We start from the raw sequence: 23,530 nt of genomic DNA on the forward strand, positions 1-23,530 counted from the left end.
AATGAGCAGTTGTTAGATTCTTCATGTGTTTTATGATGGCTGGCGAACCAACAGAGTTCCGCCACCTGCTGGACTGGAGTCGCAACGTAGAATAAATAAACAAGCAGACGTTCTAAATCAATCCGTGTATCATTCGTTCATTTCATATTCCAAAAGAAATTCAAAATCGGAAAAACAAAAAACGACTTGTTATTTCATTATTCGTTTAAAAAACCAATATTAAAAAAAACAATAATGACTTGTCTTTCGTAATTTCGATTTAATGTTCAAGTTAAAATTGGAAAAATAGCACGGGACACTGTGCGTTTTGATTATTTGATTTCACTAATATATGGCTTGAATATTTGATTCGCACATATGAATGGACCTGAAACGCACCTTTCTTCTGATTGGACAACCTGCACCGTCGTCTTCCTCAATGCTGTGAGACAGAATAAAAGTTCTCTGCTGTTTAATTGTTCAGATGAATTAGTCTCAGTTAATATTACATTTATTCTCCAAAACTCGCCACGTTTATTGCAGTTAGGGCTGCCACTTTTGAAGTTTTAAAATAAGGGACATTTAAATGGGGGGTGGGGAATCACGGCCCCTAACCACATCCTCCACAGTTTTAGCAATAAATGCATTGAGTTAATTTGCATTATTCATAAAAATTGTATATCCTTTCTTATATGCTAAAGTGAGAACTTTCCTGACCCATGGCTTATAAAAAAATAAAATAAATCATTTGTATTTTAAATCATTTAATTATTTTAATTTTTTCAATTATTTGTCTTCTTCATCTTATTTATGTATACATTTTGGATGGTTTATACATATTTTTTTATAATTTGTATTTATTTTGTTTATTTTTTCCTTCACCTGTACTTGTCTTTATGATTGTATTCATACATTGTTTGATCTTGAACATTTATATAGAAAAAACTCCACAGTTTTACCACCATTTGTGGACTTTTCAGACGGTCCTTTACCACACCCTCCACAGTATTAGCACGTTTTAGCACAATGTGTAGACTTTTCAGACGGTCCCTTACCCACCGTAGGCAAATTTTCCAACTTATACCAATGTTAAATCGGTGATCTGGAACGATTTCCAGCCATCTGACCATCTTAAATACGGGACAAATCGCGTCATTTTATCTTTAAATACGGGAGGATCCCGTATTTTACAGGACGGGTGGCAACCCTAATTGCCCCTGAGCTATCTCTCTCATCAATTAGTCAGACACAGTGCCTACACATAACTGTAAAATGTTCACTGAATGCAGACAGGGTTTCGTTGCCACGTGAAGCAATTGATAAGAACACACACGCAGGCATATATTATTAAGATGGTTATTAATAATAATCCCTCGCTCTGTATACCAAATATCTTCTCACATTTATCCTTCTTCATGCCACACAACTTGTTTTATTTATTTATTTATAAGTGGTACCATGCAGTGCAGGTATGGCATTCGCAGTTAGGGTGACCAGACGTCACTTTAAAATCTGGGACAGTCCCGATTTTAAAAGCCATGTACACCTTTTGTCCTAATAATTAGTCTAAGGCAGCTATAGTTTGATTGCTTTAAATCAGCATTTTAAATTGACATCAGTGTTTCGTGCGTTCTTTAAATGAGAAATCATCAAAGAGTATTGAAAGAATAATTTTGTTTTCATTTTTACATATTGCAGTGAAATGAACAAAGCAAGATGTGTTGTGGAGCGTAAGATGCCTTCTCTTTCCTTCTCTGTAAGAAAGCTCTCGGAGTCAGGAGTTCCAGGTGTCAAAGGTTAGAGTTTATTGAGCAAAACCAACAAACCCGAGATGTCAGCCGAGATCTGAATCCCTTGGTCCAGACCCTCATCTTTTATACAGTTTCTTGTCTGATATTACCTCATGTGTATGCCCCTTCATTATTTTTTTGGTTGTCATGGATACCATTTGCCACCATTATCTCACAAGGCCTTTGATTTCTTTTTAATGGTGGACACCTGGCTTTAGTCTATTTTTAAAAACAACTTTTTAATTAAAGTAGTATAAAAACATGACAATCTGAGCATAATATGGTCACTTTGACCACTAGTTGTTTTAATCTTTATCTTCTGCTATGTTTCTCAAGGTCCATAGCATCATTATTTCTGTTGTACTGTGTGTTTTTTTGTTTTTGTTTTTTTTTTTGCAGCATCAACACTTTTAATAACCTCAAATGCTCTCTCCTGGGTCACACAAAGTCCAGCAACCTCATAAGTACTTTGATATTAAAAAAAATATATATACCATGATAAACAAAAATATACTATAGATGCGGTTCAGGGAATATACAGACTTAATGTAGGGTGCATCCAAGACAGATGAGCATTCATGCTAGTGAACTATAACAGCTACAACAGTAAATAACAAATGATAAATAATAATAATAATAATAATAATAATAATAATAATTATATATTTAATGGAGTCCCCATTCCCCAAGTCCCCCTCAGTGTCTATGGTGGTAAAGGCCCTGCTCAGAAGGGTCAGTTGGTGTGGGTGCAGAAGTATGTCTGAAAATGCCCCAATGCGCTTTCTCTTAAGGGACCTTCTGAAAATTCCACTCATTATTAAACACAGGCGGTGTCCAATCACTCATTCAGTTGACGTGCAAGTTAAACATAAAACATTAAAAGTACATTTTTATATTCCAAATGTTGTAGTAGGTAACCAGTTAACAGACTGACATACTACAGATATACTCCGTTCTTGTCAGAGAGCATTCTCTCTCTTTTAGCAGTGCAGGGAAGTACACAAACGGACACGCAGATCTCATTCAGCATGGCTTATAAAACATCGCCTTTGGAAATAAATACATTTAGGCATCACTATAAATGCTGACGTTAGAAATTATCAGACATTGCCACATAATTCTGCTGTTTATCCTGTGGTTGTGTGATAGTTTATAAGCCCAGATCACTAACTCTGGTATTATTACCCTTCTAGTTATTTACACTGCGGTCAATGCCAGCAGAACTTACACACATTCGCCGGAAATGCAGGCACTGCTTATTTCCGCGTTGAAAAATAAGATGAATACAATCTAGACTGCCTCTGGACAGTTACTCAGGAGAAGTGAGATGTTCTTACTTCTTATAGAGCCTGAGGCTTGTTGTGTAAGAAGTGCTGGGTAGTGACGGATTATATGTAATCTGGATAATGTAATCAGATTACAAAAATCAAGTAGTTGTGTGATTGGATTAAATGACATGTTAAATTATTCATAATCAGATTACAGTTACTTGTTATGGATGAAAATATTACACATTAACCATAAAACTGCAGTAAATTGTTTATCATTTATTGATCCTCTTAATTCTTTTTAAAAATGTTTACATTTTTGTATTTTTTATTATCCTAAATCATCCTACCCCCTCATGATGAATAATTATGCAAGTTAATATCTGATGAATAGCTGTGAAATACTATGTCTGCATCATATCCAGTGACCTTCAGTCCTTCACTAATAATTGATTCTCGAAGTCTGTTACAAAAATTGCAGTAAAACAAACATATGCATATGATATGCATATCAAATAAACAAGAGGTTAGGTCAGAGGTAATCCAAAAATTACCTAAAAAAATATCATCCAAGAGATTATGTTACTGACTGCAATTTTAGTCATGTAATTTGTAATCAGTCCCCGATTAGAATTCTTTAGTAATCTACCCAGCACTGCATGTAAGCAGTGTCAGAGAGTATTAGGCCTAGTATTTTGGGACTTTGGTCACGTGTTTCCTTTTCAAATTGGATGCGGGACATGTGGAAGCATGGATATTCAGATTAAGCTCTGGATTGGCCTGACAGATGAGTATGAAGATGATTACCGGTAATGATTATGGGTAGACAAACCAAATTTTGAAAAGATGAAACATATTTGAAATTTAGCATTTAAAGGAATAGTTCATCCTAAAATGTCAATTCTGTAATCATTCACTCATGCAAGTTGTTTCAAACCTGTATGACTTTCTTCTGATGAACATGAAAAATGTAAGGCAGGTAACCTCTGTAACCATTTACTCTCATTGCAACTTTTTTTTTTTTTTTTCTTAGTCCATACAAGTGAATGGTGAAACTTACATTCTGACCACATATAGGTTTGGAACAAGAGTAAAATCTGCCAGAATTTTTATATTTGGGTGAACTATTTCTTTAAAATGTTTCATTTATGTGAATGTGAACCACAAATATTTGACCTTCATGACATGCTGAGATGTTCTATAGGTAAAATCATTCCTTTAAGCTTTTGGATCAGCAGTGAACCAGATAACTGGAAAAGAAACGAGAGATCCCACAGGGTAAGGACTGCACATGCATGGAGCAACTTTAATCATCAGTTTTATATGGTTGCAGTTTTACGATGTAGCATGCATTGAATCATTCAAAGGAATACGTGAGTCCAGATCTCCCAAACAAGCACAGACCCTGGGCAAGAATTTGCTGCTTGATGCCTCCTTCCCAAGAGTCCATCTGTTCGAAATAAAGTCTTCTCTGACAGGATATTGGATTTTAGAGAAATATGATTTGTGATACATGTAAACATAATGTAATGTGTGTGAGAGCACATCAATTTAAAGGAATAGCTCATCCAAAAATCAAAACTCTCTCATCATTTACTCACCCTCATGCCATCACAGATGTGTATGACGTTTTCTTTTACTGAACACAAACGATTTTTAGAAGAATATTTTAGTTCTCTAGGTCTCTATAATGCAAGTGAATGGTGACCAAAATTTTGATGCTCCAAAAAGCACAGAAGGCAGCATAAATGTAATCCATATGACTCCAGTGGTTAAATCCATGTGTTCAGAAGTGATATGATAGGAGTCTGTGAGAAACAGATCAATATTTAAGTCAATGTTTTACTATCAATCTCCACTTTCACATTCTTTTGTGCATTTCGCAACCTACTAGTTAGGTCTGGTCAAAGGTGGAGATTTATAGTAAAATAGGACTTAAATATTAATCCGTTTCTAACCCACACCTATCATAACACTTCTGAAGACACAGATTTAACCAGATTTAAAGTCTTATGGATTACTTTTATGCTGCCTTTATGTGATTTTTGAGCTTCAAAATTTGGTACCAGTTCACTTACATTGTATGGACCTACAGAGCAGAAATATTCTTCTAAAAATCTTTGTGTTAAGCAGAAGAAAGGGATATGCTTCTGGAATGGCATAAAATGTATGTAAATTATGGGTTATATAGGTTATTTTAAAAAGAGATCACTCACAGATTTAGTTTAATGGTCTTTTTATTCACAAAAAAAAAAAAAAAAAAAATCCAGAATTATCCGTGTGCATGTGTGCAAAAACAAAAAAGTTATTTTTTTTCCCCCCTCCAAATGAACAAAGGGCAGATCCTCCAGCTGAAATTTTGAATGGTCAATTTAGAATGATGCTGCCAATGTCTTTAGTGCTTCTGTGTGATAAAAAAAATGTGGCTCATAATCATTTGTATGTAATGTAGCAGGAAATTCAATATTGTCCTCGAACTGTAAGCATTTTTCAAATATACTTTTTTGTAATACACTTGATGAATAAAAACTGTACAGTCTTGTAACTACTAGCTGACTGAATATGGAAAATACAATGAAAAATCAATTGCTTTTCAGCCATCAGAACCACAGTTAATATCTCAAAAGATGGAATTTAGGTTTTCTCATCTTTGTGGAATTAAATAGAGGAAAATCCAGGAGCAATCTTTCTCCTGAGACACCTCCATTTGATCAACAGTCATTTTTATGTGCACCGTCTCAGTCTGAGTCACTGTCTGAATCCGTCTGACTGGGTGATTTGTCTTCCTCCAGATGCAGCTCTCTGACTGTAAGGATGCGTGTGAGCATGCAGTCCAGATCTTCGTCACTCAGAGAGGTGGTTGAGAACCACATTGGGCTGTTGGGCACGCAGGAGCGTTCAGGGGTCAGGTAGAACTGGGTTGTGCGTTGTCTCACACTGGGCGAGCTAGGAGGAGCAACATACAGTATGAAACCTTTAATGGGTAATCAGAGGCCAAATTAAATAAAGAAACTGACTCTTGTGAGCTGATAAATGAAAACATTTGTTGATGCGAAAACAACTTCATTGAAAACCTAACTGGAAATACTGAAAGTAAATTAAAATAAATTCATACCTCTAAAACAAACATAAATCAAAACAACACATTACTTTTAGATACACAGCATTAAACATATTTTTTATATAATTTAACACATTAACTTTGGCAGCCTTAAAATACAAAAAATAAATGTACTGAATAAACCAAAGATAACAGACATAAGAGTGAAAACTAATGAAAATTAGATTTAAAAGAACTACAATAAATGTATTATGTTTAAACTATAACCCTGTGACAGTATGAAACCTTTAATGGCTGACTAGAGGCCAATTAAATCAATATACTGGGACTCATTTTACATTATATATACACACACACACATATATATATATATATATACACACATATACACACACACACACAACCGGTCAAAAGTTTTGAAACACTTGACTGAAATGTTTCTCATGATCTTAAAAATCTTTTTATCTGAAGGAGTATGATTAAATATTTGACAATAGTTTTGTAGACAAAAATATAATTGTACCACCATATTAATTTATTTCATTATAAATCTAAAATGTAATAAAAAAAAAAAGTTTTTGAAATTGATGACTTGGACCAAATAATAAAGAAAAGCAGCCAATAAGTGCCCAACATAGATGGGAACTCCTTCAATACTGTTTAAAAAGCATCCCAGGGTGATACCTCAAGAAGTTGGTTGAGAAAATGTCAAGAGTACATGTCTGCAAATTCTAGGCAAAGGGTGACTACTTTGAAGATGCTAAAATATAACACAGTTTTGATTTATTTTGGATTTTGTTTAGTCACAACATAATTCCCATAGTACCATTTATGTTATTCCACAGTTTTGATGACTTTACTCTTATTCTAAAATGTGAAAAAAAATTATAATAAAGAATGAGTAAGTGTTTCAAAACCTTTGACTGGTAGTGTATATATACACACACACACACAGATCAGCTACATCATTAAAACCACCTGCCTAATATTATGTAGGTCCCCCTCTTGCCACCAAAACAGCGCTAACCCATATCTCAGAATAACATTCTGAGATGCTATTCTTCTCACCACAATTATACAGAGCAGTCATCTGAGTTACTGTAGACTTTGTCAGTTCTAACTAGTCTGGCCATTCTCTGTTGATCTCTCTCATCAACAAGGCATTTCTGTCCACAGAACTGCCGCTCACTGGATATTTTTTATTTCTGGCACCATTCGGAGTAAATTCTAGAGACTGTTGTGCGTGAAAATCCCAGGAGATCAGCAGTTACAGAAATACTCAAACCAGACCGTCTGGACCAACAATCATGCCACGGTCCAAATCACTGAGATCTAATTTTTTCCCCATTCTGATGGTTAATGTGAACATTAACTGAAGCTCCTGACCCATATCTGCTTGATTTTATGCACTGCTGCCACACGATTGGCTGATTAGATAAATCGCATGGATGATTGTTGGTGCCAGACGGTCTGGTTTGAGTATTTCTGTAACTGCTGATCTCCTGGGATAGAGAATGGCCAGAATGGTTCGAACTGACAAAGTCTACGGTAACTCAGATAATCACTCCGTACAATTGTGGTGAGAAGAATATCATCTCAGAATGCTGTGAATGCTTAATGTTGTGGCTGATCGATGTGTGTGTGTGTGTGTGTGTGTGTGTGTGTGTGTGTATATATATATATATATATATATATATATATATATATACACACACACACACACACACACACACACACACACACACACACACACACACACACACACACACATATACATGCTGTTGGTCAAATTGCAAACAAAAAAATACACTGCTGACATACCATTTTGAGAGATAAAACTCATACAGCCTGAGAGGACAGCGTAGGGGATTCTCTAAATTCTGCTTTATCTCTAGCATACTATCATTGTCGTCTTCCTCCTCCTTCCTCTTCTTTGCAGGGACACCATCTAAATTGAACAAAACAGACAACTCAACAAAATGACGGGGGGGGGGGGGGGGGGTTGTCATTCCAAGATGACAACTGGATGGCACTCGTTGAATAAAACATGCAATTTCAATTTGTTAAAAAAAAAAAAAAATACAATAACATCCGGATACATTCTTGCCACTGTGACTCTTATTTATAAAATACTCACGGTTTAGAACACAGATAAAACACTAAAGAACTTGTCTCATATCTGGGAACAACAGTACGTCACAGTTCTGTGTGTGCATTCCTCCATCATTACCGTGCGGATCTATAATATATTTTTCAAAAGTGTAAATAAATCTGCTCTTTTCGCACAGTTTAAGTTTGTAAGATGCAATGATTGGTCTGTTGGTTAGTCCAATTATATACGAATTACTCAATCACATGACTTTTTTGAAGTGCATCTTGTGTCCCTTATAAATGACAGTTTATTCGGTAAATATGTTTCCATCATAGTTTATGCACATTTCTTGTTATCGAAATCTTTTTTTTTTATCCACCTCAAGCGAACGTATACATTTTTTTAATGCACATTTTGGAGATTGCATTTGGTGTTTCCATCCACCAGTTTTTATGCAATATCCAAAAATGCACATAAAAATACATGGCTGGAAACCCAACTAATGACACATGGTACTGTTTGAAATTCTCGTGGAACAATACCTACTGTTTCAATTACTATTTGTTTTTAAAAGACAGTATACAGTGTATAATGTGCAGTATTCAGTAGGGGTGGGAATCACAAGGTGAAATACTACATTATTATGTCATTATCTAGGTCATGATACGATATTATTGCGATTCTTTATTTTTATTGTATTTACTCACGGTTTTTCATTCTTTATTGGACTTCAGAAACTGCTACCAAATCACCAAATGCATTGTTAATTTGATACAAAAGTGCATGAAATAATTTTAATGTAAAAAAATGTATTTCTGTACATAAACAACACTTACCCTCAAATAAGTCTTTTTACATTTTTTTTCCCACACTGTATGTAGACCTGTAGTTCACAGTAGTTTTAATATGATGATTAATAGGTGAAATGCTCCTCCGGTGCCATTCTCAATTGCATGTTTTAAGCAAACCAAACCATCAAGCATGTACTGTACATCTGAGATGGAGCTCAGCGGGGCACTCACATATTGCGAATTACGGACCACGTGCATTCTAGATGTATACAGTGTGTGTGTGTGTGTGTGTCAACAACATAGCAGCATAGCTCTTATTCACTAAAGCACGCTGTGCATGCAGGCTGTATTTTACCTTATAAACATCCTTTTGCAATTCACAAAACTATTGTATGGCTTCAAGAGACTTTGAATATTATGCACGCATCATAAAGACAACTTAATTGTGCTTTTATGCTTCTTTAATGTCAAATTGGAGCTTGACAGAAACAACCTGTTCATGCCAGACAATACCGGAGCACTGGTAAATGCTCTTTATTAATGCGCTAATGACCAAAAGAGCAATTACTTCTGGGGATGTGAACTATAATGTTTAACATAAACAATGCTTTTTCTGGATCTTTGAGACCTTTATGGACATGACAATTTGGATATGAATATGGCAAACCAAAATGTTGCCAAACTCTGGATTTAAAAGGCGGATTTTGAATAGTCTCTGACATATCCATGCGGTCAACAAACTTCCGTGTTGTGGGAGACATTAAAGGAGTTCTGTTCTGTCTCAGCGTAAAAGCATTATAACTGCCCAATCTAAGGGAATGTTGCAGAAGTACTAGATCAATTGGGTAATAGAAAGCTTTTTCCCATGACCATAAAATTAATGTTGAATAATGTAAAAATATCCATGTTTGGCGCACGAATATCGATACAATATTGTGAGAAAAAAAAATATAGCAATTCAGTTCAGGTTATGTTCCATTCCAAACATAGCCACACTCAATCACAGTGTGACTAATCACTAACCTGTGCTTGCGTCCTCTTTGGGCGGATAGAAACGCAAACAGGCTACTTTGTTGCTGCCCTTGTTCCGAGAGCAGCGTATGACGTGGCCGAAAGAGAGGCGGCGGTGCTGCTCCACTGTCTTGTATTTGAAAAACTTGGTGAAGAAATAGAGCAGTGTGTTGAGCAGGACGCTGGGTGAGAACGCCCCCAGCTGCTTACAGTCCCACAGGTACTCCTCCTCCACGCGAGAATGAACATAACCTGCAGAAACACGCACACAAACTAGGCATGTAACGATACAACAATTTCACGATACCATACGATACGAGCACCCACAAATGTTTCGCTCAAACTTATTCAAGGATTCAACATAAATGTCTTTTAAATCATAAATGACACAACAGTGTCTGACATTGGCAACAAAAAGCAGAGTTCTACAATAAAGTAACCTAAACTGCAATAAAGTAACTTAATTGCACTGCATTTATTTAGTTCGACTGTTATGAGAAAAAAATATGAACTATTTCTTGATAAAATAAGTTTGTCTACACTCTAGTCATTTATTTGTATATTTATTTGTCATATATTTGTATAGCACGTTTCACAATAAACATAGTTTAAAAGCAGCTTTATAGAAAGTCATGCTTTGTTGTCTGAAAGCACCCAGAGAGCGAGCTAAAGTGACTGTAGCAAGGAAATACTCAATGTTATTTTGTGGTGAAAAAAAACAAACTGAGAGCAACATGACCTGTGGCTCTACTATATATGTACATAATCCAATATTATTTAGCTGTTTGTGCAAAAAACGATCGGCGCACACACAATTTTCACACATTGCATGTAAAATTTATCGCCATTATTACCGGCTTATCCAATGCGAGCAAGTGTTGTTCTCAAAGCGGTCAACATTTCAAAGTCAAAAGCAGAGAATTATAAGTCTCATGTAATCGTGGGTCTCTTACGTTGTCGGTTTATTAAATAAGCTGTTCTTTGACAGTTATGAGCATCTTGTTGTGCATGTCACGCTGAGTGTCAGCTGGGCGAAGCGGCTGTTAAACTTCCTGCTGCTGTTTCTGCCTCGCAAATCCACTGATTTGCGCAGTGATGTCAGCATAAATAAAACAACATGTTTAATGTACTATAGCACCTGGACGTGATACCGTTGTTTGGTGAATTCGAAAAGCTGTACTGCTACAGTACAATCTACTTGCCTTTTGCCATCGATCATCTCACCTATGTACTGTAGATATGTTGCTCTGCTTTCCTGTGAGCACTCAGCACAGCCTTTACGGGAGTAATGTTGCGCTGCTTGGTTTTAATTAAACTATAATGTGTTTATGTATCGTAAGATACATATGAAACTGAATCGTGAGTGTCATATCGTACGATACAATACGATATTTATTTTTACACCCCTAACACAAACAATTACAATGCTTGAAAGGGAACACTGTATTGACAAACACTATGTGTTTTAAAGCTCTGCCCCAAGTATTAAACCTCTGCAATTAATTCAGCCTGAAACACTTAAATTACTGACCATCTATTTTGGGTTTTATACTTCAAGAAATTGAACACTAAAGTTTTACAATCTCCCACTGACATTGACAGAATATTCAGCATTAAAAATGTAACAGACAGTGATGACATCATAGTAACATTTGCATACTAAATTGCAATTGGTTTGTTCTGCCTTTACGCTGCAAAAGGTGTTGATTCTCATGCATAGCTGAAAGAAAACAATGTCATGTGTGAGTGTCATGACGATGGCAAAGCTTCTCTGATGCGGCATTTTATTTACACAGGACCAAAGCCTAAAACCTATGCTTACATAAAGCATGGGTATGTGTTTTAGAAACACAAATGTATAATTTAATTTACAATCAATTAAATCATTTCCATTTTTGAAATTACTCACCACTGGGCATAATAGCTGGTTTCCACCCCTTGAGCATGTTAGTCATATCCTGGCAAAATTTGCTGTAAAAAATATCTGCAAAGATGTTCTCCATCCGATCATTCTCAAACAGGTACTGAACAACAAGGACCAGATAAAATAAGCATTATACAACATATTAAATATACATGACCAGTGGAAAAAGTAAGTAAAGTGACGCATTAGCAACAGTGTCTGTGATTTTGTGCTTTACCTTTTGGATGCCTAAGCAGAGATAAAAGATGCTATCAGGACTGTATTTCTCTCCATTGGGTCGATGAACCTCAGAAATGAACTTGCAGAGGCCAAAGCTGAGCTCAGCAGTGCTGCACTTCAACAAGTCTTCCTTAAGTGTCATATTTCGTGCTATAAAAAAAGAAAAGGGAAAAAAGTGTCTTACAGGGCTTTAAAGGGGTCATGACATGAGGAATTAAACTTTCCTTGATCTTTTGACATGTGAAGACCCGTTCACAGCGCAAATGACATTGTCGCTTGGTGTCCGTAGTCTCTATACTATGAAGTTGCTTGTGGGCGTTCCTACTGATGTCGCTCTAACGCTATTGGTGGAATGCATGTCTGGCCATAGTACCTTTTAAAAGGCTGAATACAAATAATACTGCTGGTAAAACTAAGATATCATTCTAATTTGACCAGGAATTAGTTGTCTTGCCTCTAAAAATGAACAAGGGAAAGTGTTTTATATAACTTCGTTGCATCATACCATTAACAAGACAATCTAATAAAATATAACTCGCTCAGAATGCCAACAGTTTCTGACATAGTTTTCCACGCAACATTGTTCTATTATATCCATGCATGTGGTTACAGACAAATGATATAGAGCAGTGAAATCCCTTATATTATCGGCCGATATTAGCCTTTCACCGATATATCGTATCGGCGGATATTTTACCGATATGCGCCGATATGAAAACTTTTTTTCAGAACATATAATGCAGAAAACAATGCTTTAGAATTGGTGTCATAGCGTAGTTTGTCCAGCAGAGCACGCGCCGACTCCATTGTTTACAGCTGACCGTGGTTCTGCAGACAGGGCGGAGTTAAACCGTGTGGATTTGAGCGATCTCTACTCATTAAATTGCTAACTAGTTTGTGAAATACATACTGGAAAGTTAATAAAAAATTAGCCCATCATTTTATATAAGTAATATAACGTTAACCCTGTCCCTGACAACCATGTCACTCATGTTTATCACATCTGTTTGCTGTTAGACAGCTATAGTTTGTCAGTGCAGTCAGTAATGCAGCAGATTGAAAGGTAAACATCAGAACATCTTTTTGCAGCTCAGCAGACAACGGTGCGAAGGTGGATTGTGTCTGTTGAGTGTTGATTTCATGCTTCGCTGTTGCCTAGTTGGTGAGACACAATACTGGAAAGTAAATAAAGTCCATCTTTTACTCTCCGTGACAACGAGCTTATAGCTAACTAGATAACCACGTAACTACTTTCATTGTTGTCAGCTGAGTGGAAGCTGATGTGTTAACATGTATTCACCAAACTGTTTTGTTCAGGATTCACAGTTTGGTACCCCCTTCAACCGAACAATTCCAGTCGTGTCATTTATAAAATGTCATATTTAAAAGTCAGACATTAAAATAGGATACGTAATAAAAGTAGATTTAATAAATAGTATATTTGCCCTGTGTACATAATAATATATAGGAACTGTATCTAAAATAAATGAGGGGTGATAAATACTAATACAACAGGCTGGAAAAATAGACATTTATTCATTTTAATATCCTTTATATATTTTGAATGTGTTGAAACTTGACACCAGGCGACGCACCCTAAAAACGGCACCGTTAGATCGGTTTCATGCTGAAGAGCCGCTTAAGTTTTTTTTCTCTCTCTCTCTCTCATACATGTAAATGAGTGTAAATGCCAACACCATCATATAAGTCAAAAGGATTGAAGCCTGTCAACCAAAACATGAGCTCATTGATGTCATTAAATGAGTCTGCTTTTTTATTCCATCAGTTATTCCTGGTCTGCAGTATATATTTAGTTTATACATAGGGTTACGTCCTACATAAATTTAATGGTGCAACACTCAAATATTTAGTAGGTGCGTAAATTGTGACTTAGTGCCCATTTACGCAACAACTAGGCTAAGTTGTAACGTACGTATAGTTGGTGCAACTGGCCCCTGATGTTTATTAAGCTATTTATTTTATTTTTATTTATTCTTTATTTAAATGGTCAATATTTGACTGATACTAAACAGTACTGATGTTTATTTAGCTATTTATTGTATTTTTCTTTATTTAAATGGTCAGCAATTGACATACTAAGCATACAGTGCTGATGTTTATTAAGCTATTTATTGTATTTTTGTTACATTGTGTTCATTTCTAGAATTTGTTGACAATGTATAATAATAATGTCAAATGTTCTTTGATAAAAATATTTGTTTAAGAAAGCAGCCTTCTGAGTACCTTTGCATAGTCATATCGCAAAACTGGTGCACAATCCACATAAAAAAGGTCTGTTTTCATTCCAGCTCAAAAATTAGATATATCGGTCACCATATCGATAATCAGTGAATTTTCCCTCTCTAAAATCGGTAACGGTCTCAAAAATCCCATATCGTTCGGGCTCTACTTACAACATTAGAGAAACATCACAGAATAACTTATTTGTCTTGCAGGCACCCCACAGCAGTATCTCACAGGAGATGGATGACGCGAGCGCCATTGCGTCTCTCCCATTGGTAGTCGATCCAGAATATCGCCGTCATTTGCATGAAGTTAGACTTTTCTCAAATCTGTCATGTTGCTCGCCATGCCCACATCTTCTCACCAAAGGTCACTGTGCTCCCATGGAAAATGAATGGTATCCTGTCGCTTTGTCGCTCTGTGTCGCTTGCGGTGTTAACGGGGCTTAAGGGTTTATTGTACTATTAAAACATACTGCAAGTTTCAGAACTCAAAACTTCCTCAATACAAAAAGAGCATTTATTTCAACCAAGTTGCAGATGAATACGTCAGCACATGACTGCCTCTACAGCTAGACATTAATGCCTACTTTTACATCATCACACCCTTGGCCCGCCCAGTGGCGCTCAATCAGAAAAATGAAGAGGAGAGAACAAGACAGATGGGCCTAATATTCCTGCAAACCAAAGCTGACTTACACAGGACACCTTCTTGTGCCCATTTGAACTTTTAAAAAGTTTTTCTAATAAAAATGCAATAGACTTACTGCTTTGGCCATTATCATACATCTCACGGCACTTTTAAGAGACAAACTTATAACTCTTTGAAGGAGACTCACATTGTATCATGCTGTTTTGAGTATAAACGTGTACATTTTTAATTGTTGGTCTATGTAAACATGCACTAGATGGACATCTTTGACCGGTTTGATGCGTTTCTGGTGCCGCTTAAAGAGCGGTATAAGCGTAATCTTGAAAAATGCGTCTGTTCTGCTCCATTTCATTGCTGCAACTGGATGGGAAACCACATCTCATCCAGAGTAAACAGATGATGAAAGATGTGAGATGTCATGCCTGTAAATACCACCGTCTCTGCTTCGGCCTCTGTTGAAGCATCCAAACACCAGGAAATAGTGACTGAAGTTTAACAAAGTTCCTGATTGCATCAGTGCAGGATGATGTGTGTGCATTAGTTTTCACCATGCATTGGATTATGTATGTGCGAAACGTTTCACCCTGTATTGTGTGTGTTTGGCTCATTTCAGAGTGTATATATGTTTTCAGCTCATATCAGTATAGATATATACTTGTGAACCAGTCACAAAATAATTCAAGCTTTGCAAAGGAACTCTTGTTTAAAGATGAGGCAGTTGAAACCACTAATGGAACCGAATGCAAAACTGTAAGTAACCAATTCCATTCATGAATATTCCAAATAGCATGATTGTTGATATATATAGTTTATGGTGCTGCTGTTCTTGAGTGAACAGTTTGATAGACTCGGATGTAATGTGCCGATTTAATTTAAAATAGATATTGCTGTATTCAAGGGGCTGCATGATGTTAGCCAATCATAAAAGTGGGCGTTTACATTGAAGTTTTAAGGAGACGCTGAGGCCAAAACCAAGTGCTTCAGACAGAGGGCTAGAGACTGGGTGGAAAATTATCATATATTACTAAATTAAGACTGTTTTGGTGCAAAAAAAAACTTCATTAACATATAAATGTACCTTACAGAAAATAATAATAATAAAAATAATAACAATAAAACAATGCCATCACCCTTTTAAATGCTATGTTTAAGTCGCTGTATATATACATTTTGTATAAGACTTACAGCCAAATTTGGGAGTCTCCATGTTGGGTTGGGCGTTTCTCCAGCGTACCCAGCCCTTCCAGGCATTGATGCCATACTCATGTTGCAGTTTGGAGAGGTTAGCGATGGTGTCTGAAGCTGATGTGGCTGCCCCACGTTCTGCACGTTTGCGGACCTAAACAGAACAAAAACAAATTTCAGACATCCAGCTTCCCTGTGACTTGGAAGAATGTTTAAGAGAAACATGTTGGGGGAAAAAATCTTTAAGTCCCAGAACAAATGTCTCAGGGTTCACAAAAAGATTTAGCACATCACATAGTGGTTGAGGAAGGTCAGAAATAATTACTTTGGATAATTTGGATGCTCATACCCGTTTTTTTTCTTGGAAGCTGACACGGCCTCTCTTGCGAGTTCTCTGTTTGACAGAATGTGTTCTCTCCAGTTCCTGTTGGGCTGACTGTCTAAAAAGTTCAATGCTCTCTGAAATTTGAAGGGGTAAACATCTATGAAGTATTATCAATGGTAGATAATAGAGGTCGACCTTGATTTCTGGAACTATCGGTTATCAGCAAAAATCCACACCGATAGTTTTTCCTCATTGTGTCCGGTGCTGGAGCGGCTGGGAAGGGTCCACTGTTATTATATATTATGAGAGCGGCCTCTACTATATATGCCTTATGGTGTTTGTTATGACACGAGACTACACTCTGCATGGTGTAGAACACTTCAGATGCAGATTTAAAACATCAACAACGAAAAGGTATGCATACTGTACACTACAGTACACGTTGTCATATCATTATAAATTAATTTGTTGACTAAATGCTGCATTAGTAGAGAACAGCAGTATGTCTGCCGACAAGGCTGAGAGGACGCTTACATTAAAGCTAACCTCAAGCTGTTAGAACAATGTGACAAAAATACATGCAAATCCTACCCAAATGTTAAAATGTCACTATGGTAATAGATGGTAACAATCTATTTGCATTAGTTTATATCCAGCTGGTCACGTTTATGCATTCGTTAGCCAGCTAAGTTGCATATTTTAAGCTAGTGACGTGAGAAAGCAAATTAATATCTTCATGCAGCTGAGAGAAACATATAAACAAATCAGAAACGCATCTGATTTCAATTCAGTGTTTTTATCCTCACTGTAATACGATGACTTCAGATCGATCACATTCTTGCGCTAAAAAAGGCTAGACATAGCGCAACAAATACAGTTTAACAGAAAGCAGGTGTCTCAATATGCTTTCAAAGTTATTTTTAATAATTTAAATGACATCACATAACATAAAAATAGCGCTCCTGCACGAGATGCTGAATAAACAAAAACAAAGGGAAACAAAGACGTTCGTCTAGTGCGCGTTTACATAGAAAAACAAATGGATGGTTGCAAAACGTTCAGTGTTAACAGCCCCTTACAGTTGGTGGAGGTCTTTGGCCATTGCGTCTTGCTCTCTTATAAGCGTTTCTCAGATTAAGCAATGAGTTGTTTAAATGCTTTGTCGGGAAAGATGTTCAACTTGGAAATGTGTGTCTTGAGTAGGGATGTAACGGTTTCAAGGTTTCACAATATACCTCTGTTTTAAAACGGAGGGTTATCATACCGTTGAAATATTCTCATAGACAGTACTGCATGAATATAAAGACAGATGTTTTATCAGAACTTTTTTTTTTTTTATTAAGACGGAATCTGCGACATTTACAGCATCATATAAACTTGGCGAGATAAAATAAATCTTTTAATTGTACCTTCCTCATGTTACGTTTGACTGTCACTCAATTTTAAAGGTGACATGCAGGTGTCGCGACTGCAGCGCATCAAGAGCACATCAGAAGTGTGGCACAAGCAGAGCGCAGCATGAGTGCAGTACGAGCGCATCATACAGACATGTCCAAGCCTGAACCTTTATTTTTCCGCCGTCAAAGCAGCGCGTTGATGGTTACCCAGTCTGTAAAGTTTGTCGCAAAAAAGGAACAGTTCAGATGGGAAACGCTTCAAACCTTAAGCACCACCTCCATGAGCACCATCCCACGGAATTTGCGGAGATGATGCAAGTGGAAATACAGTATACAGGATAATAAATTATAGCCCGTTTCATAAAAACACCAGATTCAATGTAGTTTTACATGATATGTAATGACTAGGTAGGCTAAAGTTATGTTTATACTTTGTCACATTCACAAATACAGCAAACGGTTTTAAGCACTCGTTCAACATTACAATGTGCCAACTGTTTGTTCATTTGCTTGAGTGCAGCGCAACAGTAGGCCAACAATGTGTTTGATAATACTAATAATATGTTTTACTTGTAAAACCTAGTACTAAATAGGGTTTACAAAGTGCATGGCTTTTGGTGTGCAGGAATTTGACATTGACAATATGCATGCAGGAAATTGACAGTGAAACTGTGGCAGAAAATAGACAGTATTGGACAAAATGCCAATAAATAAACTGCAAATGAATAATACATTTTCAGTAGATATTGTTTAGAATTAAACTAAATCACAAATGCAACAAATTACTGAATGCATACAAATGCATATCTGAAGTATCATTAAAAATAAAATTTCATAAATTATAAAATAACAATAAAATATTTTTTTCATTATAATCATCTGACTACTGTACATGTTGCAAAATATATATATACAGGTGCATCTCAATAAATTAGAATGTCGTGGAAAAGTTCATTTATTTCAGTAATTCAACTCAAATTGTGAAACTCGTGTATTAAATAAATTCAATGCACACAGACTGAAGTTGTTTAAGTCTATGGTTCTTTTAATTGTGATGATTTTGGCTCACATTTAACAAAAACCCACCAATTCACTATCTCAACAAATTAAAATATGGTGACATGCCAATCAGCTAATCAACTCAAAACACCTGCAAAGGTTTCCTGAGCCTTCAAAATGGTCTCTCAATTTGGTTCACTAGGCTACACAATCATGGGGAAGACTGCTGATCTGACAGTTGTCCAGAAGACAATCACTGACACCCTTCACAAGGAGGGTAAGCCACAAACATTCATTGCCAAAGAAGCTGGCTGTTCACAGAGTGCTGTATCCAAGCATGTTAACAGAAAGTTGAGTGGAAGGAAAAAGTGTGGAAGAAAAAGATGCACAACCAACCGAGAGAACCGTAGCCTTGAGGATTGTCAAGCAAAATCGATTCAAGAATTTGGGTGAACTTCACAAGGAATGGACTGAGGCTGGGGTCAAGGCATCAAGAGCCACCACACACAGACGTGTCAAGGAATTTGGCTACAGTTGTCGTATTCCTCTTGTTAAGCCACTCCTGAACCACAGACAACGTCAGAGGCGTCTTACCTGGGCTAAGGAGAAGAAGAACTGGACTGTTGCCCAGTGGTCCAAAGTCCTCTTTTCAGATGAGAGCAAGTTTTGTATTTCATTTGGAAACCAAGGTCCTAGAGTCTGGAGGAAGGGTGGAGAAGCTCATAGCCCAAGTTGCTTGAAGTCCAGTGTTAAGTTTCCACAGTCTGTGATGATTTGGGGTGCAATGTCATCTACTGGTGTTGGTCCATTGTGTTTTTTGAAAACCAAAGTCACTGCACCCGTTTACCAAAAAATTTTGGAGCACCTCATGCTTCCTTCTGCTGACCAGCTTTTTAAAGGTGCTGATTTAATTTTCCAGCAGGATTTGGCACCTGCCAAAAGCACCAAAAGTTGATTAAATGACCATGGTGTTGGTGTGCTTGACTGGCCAGCAAACTCACCAGACCTGAACCCCATAGAGAATCTATGGGGTATTGTCAAGAGGAAAATGAAAAACAAGAGTTGCAGATGAGCTGAAGGCCACTGTCAAAGAAACCTGGGCTTCCATACCACCTCAGCAGTGCCCCAAACTGATCACCTCCATGCCACGCCGAATTGAGGCAGTAATTAAAGCAAAAGGAGCCCCTACCAAGTATTGAGTACATATACAGTAAATGAACATACTTTCCAGAAGGCCAACAATTCACTAAAAATGTTTTTTTTATTGGTCTTATGATGTATTCTAATTTGTTGAGATAGTGAATTGGTGGGCTTTTGTTAAATGTGAGCCAAAATCATCACAATTAAAAGAACCAAAGACTTAAATTCAATGCACAAAGACTGAAGTAGTTTATTTAATACACGAGTTTCACAATTTGAGTTGAATTACTGAAATAAATGAACTTTTCCATGACATTCTAATTTATTGAGATGCACCTGTATATATATATATATATATATATATATATATATATATATATATATATATATTTTTTTTTTTTTAAGTTTTTATTGTTTTACCTGTTTGTGATTTTTTTTTTTTACCTTGTCGGATTAAGAGTGTCCTGATGTTCAAGATCAATAGTTTAAGGGTTAACGTTGAAGAAATCCAAAATAAAGTTCAAGAATTGGTTATAATTGAAATATATTTATCTGTGTTTATCAGACATATTTCATAACCAAATATTAAACTGCTAATAATATAATCAATGCACCTCAATACCGTGATACCGTAATACCGTGGTAATTTTTGTGATGGTTATCATACCGTGAAAATGTCATACCGTTACACCCCTAGTCTCGAGATTCTCGCGTTCGGTTCCAATCTGTTGTGTTCTGTCTGTTTGAACAGCTCCTGGCCTGGGCTCATAGTCTCAGCCACTTCACCACCGAGTTCAGCCAAATACCACTGCTAACTGTGAATATTGCTACTCTAAATACAACTGTACTGAATAAAAAACAATGTGTCTGCTTGAGTCTGAGGTAGTAGGAATCAGTTCAAATGTAACACAAATGTGGACTGTCTACTGAAGCATAACCCCCCCCCCCATTTTACTTTTGACTTAACATTTGAGAATATGGACCAACTAAATCTTATTTATTTTATGGACATTAGTTGAAAATGAAATGCTCTTTTTTAACAGCCAGGACAGGAATGTTCTATGCAATAATATAACAGTGCTGAATGGTTTATAGCGCCCTCTTGTGGACTAAGGAAACGTCAATTTGAAAATCAGCTGACATTAAAATTCCAAAATTAGTTCATATATATTAATATTTATATATTTCATTAAAAAAAGTATTATACATTTTCATGGTTCAGTCAATACTGTTTATTTTTTTAATAAAGTTCAGCACTATTTTACTTTGTTATTTTTTCATTCAGTATCAATTTTAAAAACTATCAGTTGATTAATCAGTTATCGGCAGGTACTGCCCAACTTAGTTATCGTATCGGTAAAATCCACTATCGGTCGACCTCTAGTAGATCATCTAAAACTTAGATTTTTATGTATTGTTCTAATTTCTTAACAATAATGGCAAAAGAGTGCAGAAATTTCTTACCGATTGGTAAATCGGTCTCCAGGTCCATCTGGGGCTCTTCTGATGGGGTGGGTGTCAATGTGACATATTTGGATGTAGGCTTCTCAAACTCTAACGTCTGATCCCATGTCTGGGCAGACGAGACAGAATCCTCTTCTTCCCAGGTTAGATGGCTGGATAAGGCTTCAAAATCAAGGTCCTCCGTTAAGTCACCAGGCAGGACTGAATAACAAAATGGGAGGCTTCAAAGATGTGACCAAAACTATATAAAGGAGTCATGACATGAGGAATCAAATTTTCCTTGATATTTTGACATATAAGAGGGCATAAAACCATATTGTACGTTTTAGAAATCAAAGCTTCCCCTCCAGTCCAAAAAAACAACTCGTTTTGAAATGGTATTTATTGTGACGTCACAGTGTAGTGTAATTTGCATAGTCCCTGACTCTACAACATATATAATCGTCGCGGCCGTTGAGTTGACAGAGATCAAGTGGCTGGTATATACTGCAAACAGCCTTCTGAAGGACCCCAATGTTAGGAATGAGTGGCTCATTCAAACAAAGTTCCTGAACACAATCATTTGTGAATAAATGTTTGGATTTTTTTTGGGGATTCATGGATTAATTCCTTTGAGAAACAAGGATTCAGGCTTTGCAAAGAAACGTGTCTTGAAAGATGTAGCAGTGGCAACAATATTGGAGACAACAGTAATGCCGGTGTGTAACAAGTGTAATTCTATGTTTCATCTGCCTGCGTTTGTTTGATATGTAAGGAATTGTATAGTCAGTTTTTTTAATTGGAAAAATAAACCATGATCATGACTCCATGCTTACAACATGGTTACTTACTAAAGAAATACATAATTCCTCACAAAATATTGTTTTTGTCACAGCTCCGGTGTGTTTGTCAGTTTGTTTTGTGTGTTTTGTTATTTTCTCTCCCTCATGTCTCGCAGGCACTGCCGGCATGCATGATCAGTGTTGCCATGGGAACATGATTATGAACACTAATCATGCCACTAATTAGCGTGCTAGCAGCACCTGGTTCTCCTCTAATTCACTCACTTCTTAAGCCCTTCGTGTTCTCAGTATCTTTGCTAGATTGTTGTTTGATGTGTAGTAACTTACCTCACACTCTCTGCCTAGTTGGTCCTGTCTCATGTATCTGTTTGGTTGCCCATCTCTACCTGCATGTCGGGAGTGTGGTTGCCTTCCAGTTTGCTGCGTGTTAGTTGATCTTCAATGGAAGATACCTCGTCTCTGCCCGCTTGTCGGGAGAAAAGATTGCCTTAGTCTGCTGGGCGTTGTTCTCTGCACCTCACTATGCTTCAACGGAGGATTCCTACGAATCTATTCCTGACTTCCACAATGCACACACTCGTCTACGAACACACTCTTCACGGATTGCCCCTTGCGCGGCCATGGTGCACACGCATCTCTAAAACCCCTTCCCGCTACTGCAGCTGGTGCCGGGATCCACGGCCATCGCCAGCACAATGATAATTCATATTTATTGTGAATAAATCCTTTGAACTGTTCCTCTGCTCTTGGGTCTCTTTGTTTCGCTCTGACAGATTTGACATGAAATTATTTTAATATGGCAGAGCACCACGGAGTGTAACGAAAAACAATAAAGTATATGGTAGTAAGGTGGCCTGCTTTCTCATCTGTCTCGTATTAGTCATTATGTCTTGCATTTTGGCCAAAATGAACACATCAGGATGCCCATTTTCCCGTATTTAAGCGGCAGATTTATCGAGGGAGACTCCCAGTGAATTATTCAAGGTTGATTCCCCAGCTGGTGAACATAGCTTATTTCCTGACACCGTATTGAAGCCAGGATATCAAATAAGGGAATCCCTTCTAACACTCTCCCTACAGCTGGAAACACATTTATTAACCCTTCATATTTGCAGCTTGTGTTTAACTATTTTCCCTGTTTAAATAGCATTATTTTATCTCCCAATCTCAAATGCCTGATAAGTATTGGATAGAAACAGTGTGACGAT

General features: G+C 36.8%; 1 protein-coding gene across 2 annotated transcripts in view; it reads right to left on the bottom strand.

Moving 5' to 3' along the window:
- Nucleotides 1-5,266: 5,266 nt before the first annotated feature.
- Nucleotides 5,267-23,530, bottom strand: part of LOC127421475 (zinc finger MYM-type protein 4-like) — a 51,046-nt gene continuing 32,782 nt past the window's right edge. The window contains exons 20-27 of one of the 2 annotated variants that reach the window (XM_051664537.1): nt 21,541-21,741; nt 16,565-16,674; nt 16,216-16,369; nt 12,134-12,285; nt 11,902-12,016; nt 10,005-10,244; nt 7,920-8,046; nt 5,267-5,983 (exon numbers count right to left, since the gene is read on the bottom strand). In XM_051664537.1, coding sequence (XP_051520497.1) covers nt 5,776-5,983; nt 7,920-8,046; nt 10,005-10,244; nt 11,902-12,016; nt 12,134-12,285; nt 16,216-16,369; nt 16,565-16,674; nt 21,541-21,741 — 1,307 coding nt within the window. In that variant the 3' untranslated portion in view covers nt 5,267-5,775. The other variant, XM_051664539.1, reaches the window with a different exon arrangement.

Source organism: Myxocyprinus asiaticus, chromosome 30 (assembly GCF_019703515.2).
Source record: "Myxocyprinus asiaticus isolate MX2 ecotype Aquarium Trade chromosome 30, UBuf_Myxa_2, whole genome shotgun sequence".
Taxonomy (NCBI): Eukaryota; Metazoa; Chordata; class Actinopteri; order Cypriniformes; family Catostomidae; genus Myxocyprinus; species Myxocyprinus asiaticus.